This window comes from Triturus cristatus, chromosome 5_1 (genome assembly GCF_964204655.1).
Source record: "Triturus cristatus chromosome 5_1, aTriCri1.1, whole genome shotgun sequence".
NCBI lineage: Eukaryota > Metazoa > Chordata > Amphibia > Caudata > Salamandridae > Triturus > Triturus cristatus.
Genome location: NC_140587.1, coordinates 356,777,565 through 356,794,740, shown reverse-complemented (window position 1 = coordinate 356,794,740; position 17,176 = coordinate 356,777,565). Strand labels below are relative to the sequence as shown.

The window sequence follows — 17,176 nt, the reverse complement described above, 5'->3', positions numbered from 1 at the left end:
CACACTATCTCTCTCTGGAAAGGTCATTCTGCTTGTCTGCAGCTGAGCAAGTGGGAGCAGGCTCTGTCTCATGGTAAAGGTATGCAGAAGTATAAACAACATATCCATTAGCACAGCGAGGCCCAACCTTAGGAGAATATGTGCCCAGTAGCTTTCTGCTGAAGCAAGCAACACACACACATTCAGTCACAGTCTAATATTGATAGCGAATTACAAAAGGGAGTCACACGACCTAACTAAAGCTTAATGCTGGAGGATAACTCAGTGGGTTACATAACGTCAATACAAATGGCATCTATTTAGCCACATATTGCTAACTTAATATAATATAACAAGTGCATTACGGGAAAGGCGAAATTCAAATCTAACAGTATGAGTTTTGAATTGGGACGAGGAAGGGTCCTGAGTTGAGGCACAAGGTTAGGCTGTTTGGAAGGCTGTGGTCAGTGAGGAGGCTAGTCCTGTAAATGATCTCTGCAGGCCAGACATAGCATTATGGACCCAGGTATGCTACCATTTGTTGCATATGGCAACTTAGGCCCTGGATGGCATTCAGGAGTGCAGTCTGGCCTACATAGATGCTGTGAAGGAGGTCAATAGCCTCCTCACTCAGCGCAGCCTGGGGAAAGGTTCAGGGAGTGAGGTATCTGTTGCAAAGGAGACCTCAGCCCTTTTAGGGAGGCAGGTATGGCTAACTGGGGAGGGGAGAACGAAGGAGGGTGGAGCTGGTTCTCTGGTTGGTGGACAAGGAAGCAAGTGGTACAGTTCCTCTAGTGTCTGCCACTTGCAGGGACTGCTGGGTTGTGAAGGCCTCTGAAGATGATGATGAGCTGGTGGCCTCCATTGCAGTACCCTCACCCTCCGTGCCTCTGTGTCCATCAGTGTCTGTGGTCTCAGCACCCAAAACACAGTGGCCTGCTGCTTCTCCACCTTCATGGCCACTGTCCTCTCTGCCTGCTCCTGAAGATGCTGAAAAGACATATACAATATTTTTATTTTATCTGTATAAATACAACAGATCATGACATTTTTGTTCTCAAAACATTTTTACAATTATCAGAAAGTACCTGCTTCAGGTTTTTCAAACTTTGGTTCATTTTTATCATTATCTTCTGCATGTAGGAAACATCTTCCGAAACCATTTGGTCACAGGTTTGTAATTTTACCGTATAGCGCCTATATAATTTATGATCTTTTCCCTTCACCTTTTAAAATTCTCTCCAAGAACTATTTAAAACCTCTGAATGGTTCAGATTTGTTATATTGAACAGAGAACTTATATCACAAAATATCTTACAAAGCAAAACTACCTTTGAACTTTTGGCACAAATTGGTACAACATCACAATAAATATTTCAAACACTGATTCATTATATATAATTTGCAAATTAAAAAAATATAAAGCAAAAACACAATATGCAACAGATAAAACCTTGATGCATTTCTACAATTTCCTTTAGTTGAGCTTTTTTGGGGTTTTTTCAGATGGGATACTCCAACATATATGTGACAGAACATTCCAGCTGCCAAAGTCCATTTAAGTATCCTATTTTTTAATCATTGATATCTCATCTGGACATAACAAAAGAAATACAAAAAAAGTTGTGGGGTATGTGTTACTCACCAATGTGTAGACATTCCTGTCTGTTTATGTCTATCAACATTTTTCTAAAAAAACAGACTGTCTTCCACAAACATTTGTTATGGAGTAGGACATCATGCAAATCTGTCACTTTTAACATACGTTACAATGTTTTTTAGATGCAGAACATATTTGTGATATGTATATAATAAAAAATGTCGACATTTAATCTGATGTTTCTAGTCATTTTGGCTCACATGCTCACTATTGTTTGTCTATAATACCAACACACCAATGTGATGTTTGGAACATCCTCTGTATCATAAGTGCATTTTATGCTATGCAGACAATCAGAGGTACAATGTGTTGTTAACTTATCCCTAACATGAAAATTCCTAGATTTTAAATGTAGTAGCCTCTTGGAGCCCTGTTGCAATGCCATCACTGTTCCCTTAGACAGGAAACTATATTTCCAGTTCAGGATTAGCACCCTTTCTGTGAAAACATTTACAAACAAATGAGCCTAAAAGGGTGATCTTTTGTGTCCGACCTGCAAGGTATCTACAGAATAGATTGATTAATGGGGACCCATAGCAGGTGTCTTGCACTTTGACTTCTCAGATCAGACCCAAAACTCACATATGAATGTGACATTGCAAAGCATTTTGGGTGGATATGGACAATTAGAGCAAGACTTGTTTGTCTGTCCTAAAATAATGTTAGTGTCTCTATCTCATCACCTACTCTTTTAAAACTCCGAAAGTAATGAAATTCATTAGTACCCAAAACCCTTTTTTTCTTCCTTGTGTGGAATGTGTTCTTTCCAAAAGTATTGCATCATGTTTATGTTTAGGGTATTTATAGAGCGCTTGGCTGCCCAAGGGCTTCTCTGCGCTACCGGAGTAAATGAATACTAAAGCCAATGGAGGTTAATGATATTAAGTAAAGAGCCAGGTCTTAACCTTTTTTCGGAAAATAGGTTCAGCTTCCACAGATCTACACTCCCTTGGCATAGAATTCCATAGCTTGAGTGCCAGGTGTGTAAAGGATCTGTGGCCCCATCTGGTTGTTTTTAATAATCGTTCAGTGCCAGAATGAAGGCTTCTTTTTGGGGCATATAGACATACCAGATCTCTGATTTTGCTGGGGCCCTTGCCGTGTATGGCCTTGTGCGTTAGGCAGAGTGTCTCAAATTTGACTCTCGTTTCAATCGGCTACCAGTGTAGTGCTTTTAAGTGCTTCCCCACCACTTCCTGTACTGGGGCTTTACATAGCAATCTAACTGCAGCATTCTGTACAACCTGAAGTCTTTCTATGACGTATTTTGGTGCCCCTAAATAGATGGAATTACCATAGTCCAAGCGTGATGTAACCAATGCATGGTTTGCTGTTTTTCTGAGCTGCGAGGGAATGCGCTCCAGAATTTTACAGAGCATTATAAGCAGCCCAAAACAGGTTCCTGTGAGCTTGTTTGCTTGGGTTTCCATCGTTAGCTCCTTACCAAGCCATAAGCCGATATTTTTGATAGTCGGGTTGGGGATTGGCAGACAGCCTAGACGCATAGGCCACCTGATCATAGGCCTTGGTACCACCTTGTTTCCGAGCACCATAAGCTTGGTTTTATCCCCGTTCAGCTTCAGGCAGCAGTTTGTCAACCATTCCACCACTCTTGGCGCAATGCCGTCCACATCACCCTTGGTGTTGGAGTTGGGAGCGATCACCAATTGTGTGTCAACTGCATACAATATCATAGAGATACCGAACTCCTGCATGATCCGTGCCAGTGGCCCAAAATAGACATTAAACAATGTGGGGCTGAGCAAAGAGCCCTGTGGCACTCCACAAGCCAATTGCATAGGCTTGGAGAAAAGATTGGCTTCCATGTCTTGAAAGGTTCCGCCCTGTAATCATCACCCAAGATTTTTCTCCCTTGCTGGACTCTTTAAAAGAAGATTGCTCTATAATTTATGGTGTCTGCCTGCGCAGTTTTGGAAAATGATGAAAGGATCTGCTACTCTAAGTATTGTATTACTTGTTGATCCCAGCCACATGGGCTCTTTTAAGCCTTTGTGTGTATTCAATTACTTTCCACTTATCTGAGGGACTGAATCCTATGCTTTTCATGTTTTTAGAAATTTCACTCTTGTATGCGGTGATGCCTTGGCTCTCATACCTTATTGTAATTGTTTCCTAATTACAGATTAATTATTTGTGTATGTATCTATATTTCATGTGCTTTTCTGACTAACTGTTGAATAAACCTTATTAAATGGAATGGCTATGTCACCTGCAATAGGTCTAATTTAACATCATTCACAATAGTGAAGGAGCATGACACCTGACACAATTATAACTTGTGACCTGTTTGGTACAACTGTCCCTTATAACATCACAGATAATCATGTAAATTTATTGTTCAGAAAGGCATGTGTCTGATCAAAACATTCCTATGGGAGCGATCAGAAATCTGTTTCTCATTTTTCCACAAATATCCAGGCAAAAAGTTCATACTATGGAACATTTCTCTGCACTTTAAATGTATCCCATTATAAAAAAGGTTTTCTTGTTCCATTATACTTATGGTACAGTGTCTACGTGGAGTAAGGGGCCTGATGTTTGTGAATGCCACAGTTAGAAATGGGAGAACATTGAAATCAAGAGTTCACTTAATCCTGAAGGAAACTTTCCATGTTAATTTTCTTTCATTTTAAGAATTCAGAAACATCATTTTGTTCACAGCTCCAAGACTGAGTTAACAAGGACTTTTATTTAAGAGCAAAATACCTCAGTGTGTCACTTGTTCAGCTCTGTGACACACCCCCAGCCTGGCTCAAACTCTAACTGAGCACTGCTGATTATCAGGCCCAGCTATCTGCAGCCTGATGATAATAGTGTAAAATAAACACAACGTTCCTTTAACTTTAAAAGTAAAACATGACCTTGTGCTTATTTCAAAACTTACTCAAAGGTGTGAGCTACTCTGAAAGTATTTGGGTCCCACTGGTAGGGCACGATTGACTAGTTGGAGTAAATTGTGGGATAATACAAATAGCAAAAACAACGTTTTGGGGTGTGTAAAAAAAAATATATGTTATTTTGTACTGAAAATGTAATGTATCGGGGGAGTGGCTTGGGTGCTGTTCAGAATGGCCGCACTTTAGTGAGGCTCCTACCTTCCGCGGCCTAAGCCCGCAGCATTATCTGATAAATCCATCCAAATTTACCCCAGAGGGAGAGCTGAGCTATAGCGCGACCCTCCGCTGTAGCGTGGAGAAAGAATGCCGGGTGCCGACTGGGCCTGTGAAGCAATGACCTCAAGTCTGGCGTCAACCGGCGGGGACTTCCACGAGAGGCGGTCGATAACTGAGCTACCCCTCGGTGACACCCATATTTTCCACGGGTTGCATGCATGCTGGACGTCCAACGTGACCTATATGCCATTTCTCACTCCCCTTTGTGGCATTAATTGCAGGAGAGTGAGGTCACAGGAGCGGCCTGCACTCGGAGCAGTGGGCCCGGAAAACAGCGGTGTGGTGCGGCTGCTGCAGGCGCAAGAACAAAGGGGGCTGGGTAGCAGACCACTTACTTATACATGACACCTTCGCCTAAATTTGGAGAAAGTGAATAATGTTTTTTTTTTGCAAGGGCTCGAGTGGAAGTGGCACGAGCGCTGGGTGTACCCGAGGAGCCCAGAGCTGGAGGCAACAGCATCTCATAGGGGCAAGGAAGTACGCAGCTGGGGGGCACAGTGGCTCCGCAGTTGATCATCGCCTAGATCCATTGAGTGTGGCCCTCAGTGACATCGAGCTGATATCGGTCTCCCCTCCTGGAGGCTGGTGGTGGTGGAGGTAAGGCGGAGTCGTTGTGCCTGAAACTCGAGGTGTAAGTAGAGAAGACCCGGGAAATGCCCTGGTGGTGTGCCGGAGAGACTGGCTTATCCTGATTGAAGATTCCACCAATGGCTCATAAATAAGCATGGTAGCGGCAGGCTGGGCGGAGTAGGAATGAATGGTGACCACCTAATCAGGAAGCGGGCCTGAGGTGGACCTCGATCTTGTGGGCTGAGGAACTGTCCGGATCAGGCAAATAGCGACTGGGCGCAACTGGTGGCATAAGGTCATCGTGGCCAATTAATTGGAGTGCGTGAACGGCTATTTGGGTGCCAGTGCTTTCATGAACAGTTCAACGAGTCGTTAATGGTGGATGCCCTGAAACAGATTTGTCACGAAATGCCGAGCAGGTGTGCAGGAGATTGATACACTATAAGCAACGTTTTCAAACAACTGGCTAGCCAGTTGGAGGGTGTAGGGAACCAGGAGTCAGGTGACCCACCTAACAAACATTGTAGAGCAGACGCCTCAGTTGGTGATGTCTGGGACCAAGGGGCAGACGATCACAAATCAAACAAAGTTGGATAAATATGCAATGCATAAGCAGGGAGAGACAGACGCAGCAAAACAAGGAGAGGTGGAGGGGACACAAACTCCAACTACAGATGAACCCATGCTTAAAGATGTAATGGCGGCCATTTCAGGGGGTACACTCCTCGCTGGAACAAAGAATGGATACTATTACGGTCGAGATGACGTTACATAGAGCCAGCCTCCAGAAAACGAGCGATAAAGTAAAATCCATGGAATGTGTGACCCCTGAGTTAAGTGAAGACGCTAAGCAAATCTGGCAGGAGATAAAAGAACTGCAAGTGGCTCACAAGCGTGCAGAAGCCCAACTGGACAACTATGAGGGCAGGTTGTGCCGCAATAATGTTAGAATTATTGGAGTTCCTGAGAAAGCAGAGGGGCAGGTGATGGATCTCTTTGTAGAAGAGTTAATATTGAATCACCTCCGTCCAAAAACCCACTCAAAGTACTTTACTGTCAAAAGAGCGCACAGACTTCCCGGGGTAAGACCCAAGCCGGGGGCTCCGCCGCGTCCAATTCTGGCGAGACTGCTGAACTTTAAAGACTGTGATATCATATTACAGGCTGCTGGAATGAGCTTGCCCTTCAAATTCGAAAACAGCGACATATCCTTTTTTCCAGATTTCACCATAGCGGTGCAGAGACAGAGAAGAACCTTTCTGCACATTAAAAAGCAACTGAGAGATAAGGGAATCCGATATTCAATGCTGTTTCCGGCCAAGCTGCGGGTAGAGGCAGACAATAAAACGTGGTTCTTCGACAGTCCAGAAGCCACACAGGAGTGGTTGGAGGGTTGGAGGCCGGTGAAGGAACATAATCCTAGATGGGGGGGGGCCCTCATCATGGCTGGAACAGACTCCTAGAACTGCTTGGAACAGTGAGCGCCATCTCCTCGGTGGTCACAGAGGAATAGAATCGTTAGCGTACGACAATAATACACACGCTAAGTGACCTACACTATATGTAACTGCGTTCTAATGAACAGTCAAGGGTATGTTGTGAGTTTATAGTTAGTTTGGAAACCAGGGCTAAGGGCACTCTGCACTACTGGGGTATGGGCAGTTTCAAGCCCAGAGTGCAGGGAGGGGGGAAGTTGAGGATTTATTTGAGGATTTAGGGTTCAATTAGTTCCTTTGATATTTCAGCAGATTCAATGTAATGCAGGAGAGAGATGATACACAGGCAATACATGCATGCAGAAGTGGCATATCAGTGAGTGAAAAATTACGAGCTTGCAAGCGTCAATGGACGTGATCCAGGGGGTGGGGGGTGGCATAGGACTTCATGGGTGAACAGAAGCTTAAACTTCTTTCCTGGAATATAAATGGACTGGGTGACAAACTAAAGAGGGGAATAGTCTTACAACAAGTTAAAAGACACGCCCCAGATGTGGTGTTGTTTCAAGAGACACATCTGGTAGGAAACAAATGTAAAGCATTGGACAGGTGTGGTTACCAACTTGTCACACACTCTGGGTTTACCTCGGGTTCACGAGGGGTGGGTATAATGATACGCAAATCCTTTCTGATGTCCATGGATCGCAGCTGGATGGACAAACTGGGCAGATATGCGGCAGTAACAGGAAGATGGAAGGGTGGAGTACTGACTCTGGTATCGGACTATATTCCCCCGGGTCTACAAGCCATGACATTTCGCGATTTCGGAAGTGCAATACTAGAGTTTCCAAATGGTAAATTGATAATTGCTGGGGATCTTAATTCTGTGGTGTGCGGCAGGCGAGACCGCTATTCCCCAAGGTACTTGTGTCCAGCTCATCTGATTCTTTCACCTTTTTGGATGCGACAGGACTGGCTGATATATGGCAAATCCGCCATCTTAGGGACTCCCAGTTTACAATCCACTCTGCGGTACATAACAGTCTCTCCCATATAGATTACATCCTCATGCCAGCAGATCAGGCGAGCCAGGTTACAGAAATCAGACACATGGCCAGGGGCATATCTGATCACTCTCCAATATGGGTACTCCTGGGTAGGAGCAATGACCAGGTGGGTAGGGTGGCACCCATTAACCTGTGGCATTTACGCAACCCCAATATAATGCACAATCTTACTACATCAATTGAGCATTATTTCCAGGAGAATGAGGGGTCAGTGGGGTCCGCCCTTACACTTTGGGAGGCTTTTAAGACCGTGGTGCGAGGACAAGCAATCTCACAAATAGCAGGGACAAAAAAGGAGAGAAATACCGCTATATTACCCCTGGAAGGTGAGATACTAGTACTAGAAGGGGACTTGTTGACATCTGGGGATACGGAAGTTGTGCATAAATTAAGCCTCAAGAAGGAAGAATACAAAAGTGAGGCGACGGATAGGGCATAAGAAATGCAGAGGGACAAACTTGGTAGGGTGTATGAGCTGGGGGACAGAGCAAGCAAATTACTACTGCAGAAGGGGAAACGATCGCTGATGTGCAATTAGTTGCAGATGAGTTCGCAAACCACTACACTCGGATATATGAATCACATTCGATCTATCCAATAGAAGAGTCGAGAGTCTTATTAAAGGACATTCGATTGTCAGTATTGTTGGATGTAGTCCGGGACTTCCTTGATAGTCAGCTTACGCATGATGAAATAGTACAAGCCATCAGATATTTGCAGTCATGAAAAGCTATGTGCCCCAATGGACTCCCCATAGAACTCTATAAACTAAAACCTGACAAGATAGCCCCCTATTTCAAGGCTATGTATGAGGAAAGCTTGGCGGTCGGTCTACTGCCCCAGGATCAACAGCTGGCCACAGTGGTGGTTGTATATAAGGAGGATAAACCCAGGGATCAATGCTCCTCATACAGGCCTATCTTGCTCCTAAATGCCGAGGTGAAGATCCCAGCCAAGTTGTTGGCTACTCGGTTGGTCGGAGTGATCTCCGACCTGGTCCACCCGGATCAGTCGGGATTCATGCCATCTAGAAATACCTCCCTGAATCTGCGACATCTCCAATGGGTTCCTCGGAAGAGTCGATATGATCAGAGAGGATGCGGTGGTGGTGTACCTGGATGCTGCCATAGCATTTGACACAATCGAATGACCCTACCTCTTTGCGGTGCTGGAGAAGATGGGGTTTGGGCCTGAATATATTGGATGGGTGAAACTCCTATATTCGGAAACCACTGGCACAAGTGGTTGTGAATAACAGGATGTCAAACATCTTCGCCCTCGGAAGCGGGACATGGCAGGGATGTTCCCTGTCTCCGCTGCTTTTTGCCTTAGCACTGGAACCCCTGGTGATCTGGATTCATAGGGACCCAATAATGTGGGGACTGAAATGGTCCTATATGCCGATGACATCCTCTTGTACCTGGCATAGCCGCGGGCCTCACTCAATAGAGCTCTCGATATTTTACTGTCTTTGGTAGGTATTCTGGTTATGCAATCAACTGGGCCAAATCAGTGATTACAGTGCTCAGAGGGAAGTTCCCGCTTCTGCCTAGGGTGTGTAGAGTGATGGAATCAATCGATGGCTTTAAGTATCTCGGAATTTACATCATGAGAGACCCCAAGCAGCATTATGAACGTAACCTTTTGCCGCCATTGAGACGGCTTCAGAATGACGTGGAGCACTAGAAGACCATTCCGTTCTCCCTACTGAGCAGAGCGGCTCTTTTTAAGATGATGTCTCTTCCTAGCTTTTTATATGTTTTGCAAAATTTGCCCATCATGGTCCCGGCTTCTACTTTGTTGCAATAGAAGGCGAACAGATATCCCTACTGTGGGCTGGATGTGCACCTCAAATATCCCTATGCACCTAAACTGGTGGAGAGCCGGTATGATGGGGACTAGGACTCCTGGATATTAAAAGATACTATTGGGAGGCACACTTGGCCGCAATTAACCAGGGTATATATCGTCCACATAATGAGCCGGGATATCTAATGAACAGGTGGTTGCTACCTGGAGGGTCCTACATACAGGCGCTCTATTCTAAACCAGCCAAACTAAACCTTACTGGGCCAACTGCGCACTCAGTCCAAATCTGGCCTCAGGTGGGACAAGAAACTCATGCAAGCCACCCCGTGGGTATTTATTAGGCACCCTTAGAAACTCTTGAGAATTCAACAGGTGGGATCTTATAGGACTGTCAAGAGTGGGGGAAATGTGGAAAGGTAATTGAGTTCTCCGTGTTACAATAGGAATATGCTATGGCAGACTCAGAAATATTTTGATACGGTCAAGTAAGACAAGCCCTCTACACACACATACCAAAGAGAGAAACTCTGCCTGAAGCAAAGCCGCTAGAAGACAAGCTCCTGGATGGCTATATGGCCACTAAGTCAACCTCCCTCACGTACCGTAAGTTAATTAACCACACAACAGAGCCCCTGATAAATTTGAGAGAGAGGTGGACAGCAGACCTGTCAGAATTAGATGATGAAGATTGGATGGAAGCCCTTGCGTCTCCGCGGGAAGTGGCAATCTCATCAAGAGTTAAACTAGCACAGTTAAAAATATTAAATAGAATGTACTACTCATGTACAGGTTTGGCCCGAATGGGCTATGGAGAGGACACAAGGTGTCAGAGAGAATGTGGAAGTGATGGATCGTTTTTCCAAATTGTGTGGGAATGTCAGATCATACGCAACTACTGGACGAGGGTGTTGGGGTGTATGACGGAGGTGCTGGGTCACAAACTCGAGCTGGAGAGCAGAAGGTGTTTACTTAATATATGGGGGCCAACAGATCTAAACAGCAAGGAGAATCTGTGGCTGACTTTGGGACACATGATAGCTAAACATAATATTGCAAGATTGATCGATTTGGGTTTGCTCCCTATGGAAGAGGTGGTGGCTGTGCGGCCCGTCTACTACTGGAAGAGACTCTGGTCCAACCCGGACTTGGAATCTTATAGAAATGAATTCATGGGGGTCTGGCCTACAATTAAAAATCTGAACATCCCTTGGCTAATGTATGTTAGGGACACCTGTGCCAAGATTGGTTTCCAGGAACTTTGGGACACTCCAGAAAGTTCTTGTCTGGCTGTTTCCAAAAGCAACTTGATCGAACAATTCAGATACTTCTTCCTATCATGTTTACACATGAATTCAAATATAGGTAGGCTGACTGCTCAGTTCCTACAGATTAAACCAAATTATGGGAGGGAGTTATTCCTGGATTTGATTTTCCCCCCAGTTGCTAGGAAGCTGTATCTCCAACTAGGAATGGGCACTTTACCGCTCAGGTCCTTCACTTCCAGATGGGATTCCAATAAAAATACTTCATGTCCCGCTTGTGGCTATATATTGGAGGACGAAAATCATGTGTTTTTCTTTTGCCCAACGTATGACTTGCACAGAAAATGCTGGGTAAAACCTATTTGCAATAACCTTGGTTTTAGAGAGTGCGAAAAAGCCCTGCGAGTTTTGAAATATGACACCCATCCCCCAATTGTTTTCGCAGTCTCACGCTTTCTAAACGCTATATGGTTGCAACGCAGGAAATTTTCCACCAACTGTTAATTATTTGATTAATTTAACTTTATTATTTCTATCTGATTTTGGTGGCTTAAGTTTGAGATCGGTTCTTGATGTGATAATTTCATTATTAATATTGTTTGTAATTCATTGTTGCTTTTATGGCCCTAGTGGCCGAAATAAAGTTTATGAACTGAAATATTGCAAGATTGTGGGGAGTGAAAGAGTCCCCAACACTGGTTTTGTGGAAGAAAGACATGGGCTGTTGTATGTTCTGAGAAAAAAACGGTCTATGTATCCTGGGGGTGTCCAAAAAATGGTCACAAGTGTGGGCAAAATGGAACGAATATTGTGGTACAATATGTGCCCCCCCCGCTGCTCCCTCCACTCCCCACCCTTCACCTGATTAATGTACATTCTAAAGGTGTGTGGCTTTGCTTGCTTAATGTATCATTACAATCTCTTGTCAGAGGAATGTAAGAAACGTTTCTGTGTTAATATCATCCTATTGTATCTTTGAAATACTGCTTTCAATAAAAAGAGTTAATAAAAAAAGAAAATGTAATGCATCTTCTAAATTAACATAATGTAAATTTAGTAGATTTCATATGAACTTATCACATATGCATAGAACTGCGCACCAAATAAAATATATGCCGTAAAACACACTACACACACTAATGTTGTTGTTCTCACTACACTTCACTCTGGAACTAAAACTGTAGTTAAAAAAGTCAGAATAATAATTATATTTAAACATATACCTGTTCCTCTGGTGAGCCATTGAGCTGGCTGTACAGGCATAGGACCTCCATAGCCAGCAACTCCAGCTTCTCTGGTGAGAAGGCTGGGGCTCTGGCACCTGCTCCTCCTGGCATCGTGTCTCCCAGTGTTCTGGAACAGCAACAAATGTTGAGGAGGTGTTATTAGCTGCAGTGTTAGTAAGCAAGTGAGCTCTTTTGGATACATATACACAACATATGGGATCATCAATGCTGACGGGCACATTAATTGGCTGTCGTACATTGTTTTCACACACGTTAGCTTATGTCTCAGCCAGTCATGGAGTTTCACACCCACTTCCACCAGTGATGACTAATTCAAAATATCCTGCCGGCGAGGGCTGTCGGCCGCCATTTTAAATTGTGAAATAGCGTGTTTGTGAATATTTAGTGCATCACCACCAATCAAAATGGTGGCTACTTTGTTTATATGTAGTTCATTTGTTTTCAGAAAAAAAATTGTAATGTAGTGCCTTAATGTGGTTCAATGCAATATTTGTGTGTTGTTGTTTGTATCGCAGTTGACAGTATTTTTGAAGACAAAATTTAAAAAATAAAATAGGAATGTGTAAATAATACATTTACAATGCATTATTTATACATTTAAAAAATAAATAATTTACAGATGTAATAAATGTACATTGTTAAAATATGTATACTAAACATAATACGGGTCTGTCAAATTATGTATTAAAAATGTATATGTATTGAAAACTAGATGAAATGTGTGGTTTCATTTTAAACTATGTTTGGAAACATTTACAACATTTGTTTAAATTTAAATGCAGACATATTAACCCAGGGAGAGTGAGAAGATGACTGTGTTTAGACCATTTCCAAACCTTGCCACCATGGAAGAACGGGATATTATAAAAGAATTCAAATTGACTAGGCAAACATTTCTTGATGTATTTTATCAGTTGCAGCCAGATAGTCTTCCTCACAATAGTAATCTCACACCAATAGTCAAAATAATGGCAGTACTCCATTTTGTGGCCACAGAATCATTCCAATACACTGTGGCAGTATCTGGTGGAATGTCACAGCCAACTTTCAGTAGTGTGCTACAAGAAGTTATTTCTTCAATGATGAGACACATCAACAGCTCCATTCAGTGTCCTACAAAGCAGGATTTTGCCAATGTGAAGGGATATTTCTGTTCCTTGGGCCACCTGCCACATGTGATTGAAGGAATGGATGGCACTCATATTGCATTAGTGCCCCCACACGCCTGAGAACAAGTGTGCCTCAATCGAAAGAACTTCTATTCAATCAATGTGTAAGTTGTGTGCTTACCAGATTTGTACATCGCATGCGTGTATTTGTGTTTTCCTGGATCAACCCATGATCCCTTTGTGCTACAGAACAGCAGTATATCCCTGCAAATGTCACAACTTAGACCTGAGAGGGCCTGGCTTGTTGGTAAGTACTGTCTGTCGGCATATTGTTTGGTTAATTTAAAGTGTAATTATCTCATTTTGTATTGCATTTTTGGGCTCATTTTATTTCCATATAAGAGACTCCGCTTATCCTACCCGACCATGGCTGTTAGCACTGCTGAAGAATCCAAAAACGCCAGGGGGGGTCCACTTCAATGAGGCCTATGGAAGAACATGGAGGCCAGTGGAGGGGGCTTTTGGGCTCGGAAAGGCCAGATTTCGATATCTGTACAAGACAAGAAACCCAATAAGGTATGCAAAATTGCCATGGCATGCTGCATGTTACACAACTTACCCCTGCGACAGATCATCTCAAACACTGCAGAAAAAGAATACCATGAAGAGCCACTGGTGAGGATGTTGAAATGCCAAATGAAGATGATGGTGAAGAGGAAGGAATTGATGTATGTCAAGATGTTTTTGACCACTTCTTCACACGTGTGTAAGTAAACAACTTTTAATGTAATGAGTATAAAAGTATGTGCTGGACTTTCTTTAGAAGGGACAAGTTAAGTGAAATCCAGGGCAAAGATGTTTGTTGAGCAAAGCAAAGGTTTGACACATTGACTACCTTGTTCATTTGCATTGTTCTTAGAAAATGTGTCCTCATAATTATTTATTTATATAGTGTCTATTTTCTAATGTAATTTATTGATTCTTTTTCTCTGTTTTAGGACCCTTCACCATGTCATCTTAATTTGCACATTCCAAAGTTGTGCCATTTGCAGTTATATGCTGATGTTGCAAAGTACAAATAAACATAGAGTGATCCTGTGAAAAACACACGCACATTTTGGGTGTACATATGTTGTCCAAAGAGTTATTGATTTGAAGTTCTTAAGATTGCAGTAGAATGGTTTTCTGTTAATTTTTGGTCTCAAGCCAATATGTGCTGCTTAAATTGCTCCAACTACATGTGGTATTCAACGCACAACATGCTAATCTCCCTTCACATTGGCTAAATCCTAATTTTGTGTTGTGCATGAAGCTGTTGATGTGTCTAATCATTGTAAAAAGAACTTCTAGTTTGACACCACTTAAATTTGGTAGTGACGTTGCACCAGACACTACAACAATATATAGGTAGGATCCTATGGCCACAAAATCGAGTAACGCCAGGATTGATACTATTGTTGTTATTGATGTGGGATTACTATTGTGAGCCAGAAGATCAGGCTCCACCTGATGACATAAATCACAGAAAGTTTGCCTATTGAATTTGATTTAAATTAAATTACATTCTTCCATGATGGGAATGTCTGGAACTATAAATGTTAAAATGACACTGATGATTTGTATTAATCATGGGTTGTAATGTTTTTTGCAAACTGTGACAAACATGTATTTCTTAAAATGTAATAGCATACATCATGTGGGTTTATGCTATTTGTTTTTTGTCATTATAGAAGAATGTGAGAAAGATTAGCTATATGGCATTTCTTTAATGAATAAACAAAATCATATTTTTTTATATTGCAATATGTGTGATGAAAGGAAACAAAATTATAAAGAATTTGAGAAAATTAATACGAAAGTAGTATTTGACTCTGTTAGTTTTGTTTTTATTCACCAAGCCAAAATAAAGTAAAACAGGATGTAAAAAAAATGAGCACAAATTATAAAAGTCAATCATGTTGAATGAAATTATTATTGAAGTACCAAAAATGTTTAAAATCCAATTATCCAAATACAACTGGCATCAGAAAGGTAAATTTGTCCAGAAAATAGTCCACAGAGTGAACAGTAGTCACACACTGGAGAAAATTAGGTTCTGCGTCTCTAGGTCTTGCCATCCTCTCCTGGTGGTCCGGATGAATGTCCTGCGGGAAGCTGGTGGATCCAGAGTTGCAGGGACAGAGGTAAGTGCAGGTGTTGCCTCTTGAAGTAGGGCCTTTCTTTCTAGGGCTGTGACAGATGTAGTTGGCCCAGATGTTGTTGGACCACATAAAGGGGAAGATGTTGCTGAACATATGAGTGTCAATGTCATGCAGCACCCTGAGTAAGGGAGTCCAAACTGGAGTACAGATCCCCCTCTGTACACTGTGCTCCCTCTGCAACTGCTTCATCTCCCAGGTCTCTGTCAGGACCTGGAGCACAATGTCTTCGGACTGGTGGAGGGATCTGAAGACTTGGTTGATGGTGGGCTGGGTGACATTGAACCCAGTATCCTCACTTTGCAGGCCTACCGATTCCCTCCCATGACCCCTATGCCCACTACCCTGTGCCCTTAACCAGTGTGCCCAATACCACTGACTCCTGGCTGAACTGGAGGTGGTTGTGGTGTTTGTTGAACTGCAGCCAGGACTGGGTGGCATAAGATTGGGGTAATGTTGGTTTGGACACAGGAAGTGGAGGTATCCATAGGGTGAGGGTGGTAACAGCTTGGGTGCGAGTGGGTGGTGTGAGCCAAAAGTGACTCACTGGAGCTGTCTGCCCAGGCAGACCAGATGAACCAGTCTGCTCCTCATCATCCAGACTGTCATGAGTGGAGTTCTCCCTGAAGGCTTGTTCCTGGTCTGGAGTGGAGGTATCCTCAGTGGCAGATTCGTACTCTGGGTGTTAGACCTATAATGAATGAAACAGAAAAATTTAAACTTGTAAAAGTCAGGAGTATACATCAAATTATTTGAAGCTAAAAAAAGAGAAGAATAAAAGGAAATAGGAAAATAATATAGAGCATGCACCTTTCAGTAGTAATACTATACATTATACAAATTGTTTCAATTACACAACTTCCAAAAAGCTGGTAAAAGATGTCCTGAAATGAAAAAAATAGAAAGTATACATAAAATACACCAAACATTCAACAAAACACAGTAGAGAGGACAAATTAGACAGAAACCATACCAAGGCCCAGCAGGCCAACATTTTGACAAGTACACAACTTAGAAGAATATATAGCAGTACTCATCATATAAACATTGCAGAGTAAATGTTTTTAAAAAAGAGAACTTATATTCAGCATCAAAACTACATACCTTCCCATTGTAAGTCAGAAACTTCGATATGTGAAACAAATACTATCACTTTAATAAAATACCAAGGATAGAACAACATACACAATTAAACACAAATACATTTTAAAACATAGCATGAAATAGAGATTCATAGACTACATAACATTTCAACATATGTGCAAATTTGATAGAAAAGAGAAAATGAGCAAAATGACATTGCAATATTATTTTCACATAAAAAACACTGCATCATGATAGTTGTAGTCATTTCAATTAAACATGCAGAACACTTGCAGAATTGTAAGTTAAACATACCTAGTGAGGACAACAATATGACATTTAGGATATAAAACACATGTTATTTGGTGTAAAAGCACCATTACATCATGTGGACTTTAATGGAGATTAAAACCTGTAATCTTAGTTACACCAAAATACATTCAAAGAAACAAACAATACTAATAATTATACTAATATATCTAGGTTTATATGTTCAACAAAGGTGCAACATACATTAGCAACAGCGAAATTAAAATGAGATTTAGGTTTAGTGACATATTCC

General features: G+C 42.3%; 1 protein-coding gene across 1 annotated transcript in view; it reads right to left on the bottom strand.

Annotated features, from left to right (window-relative positions):
- Window positions 1–16,643, bottom strand: part of LOC146830883 (uncharacterized) — a 270,636-nt gene extending 253,993 nt beyond the window's left edge. The window contains exons 1-2 of the mRNA XM_085603805.1: window positions 16,636–16,643; window positions 16,079–16,222 (exon numbers count right to left, since the gene is read on the bottom strand). Coding sequence (XP_085459931.1) covers window positions 16,079–16,222; window positions 16,636–16,643 — 152 coding nt within the window. The remainder of the gene's footprint in view (window positions 1–16,078; window positions 16,223–16,635) is intronic.
- Window positions 16,644–17,176: the final 533 nt, after the last annotated feature.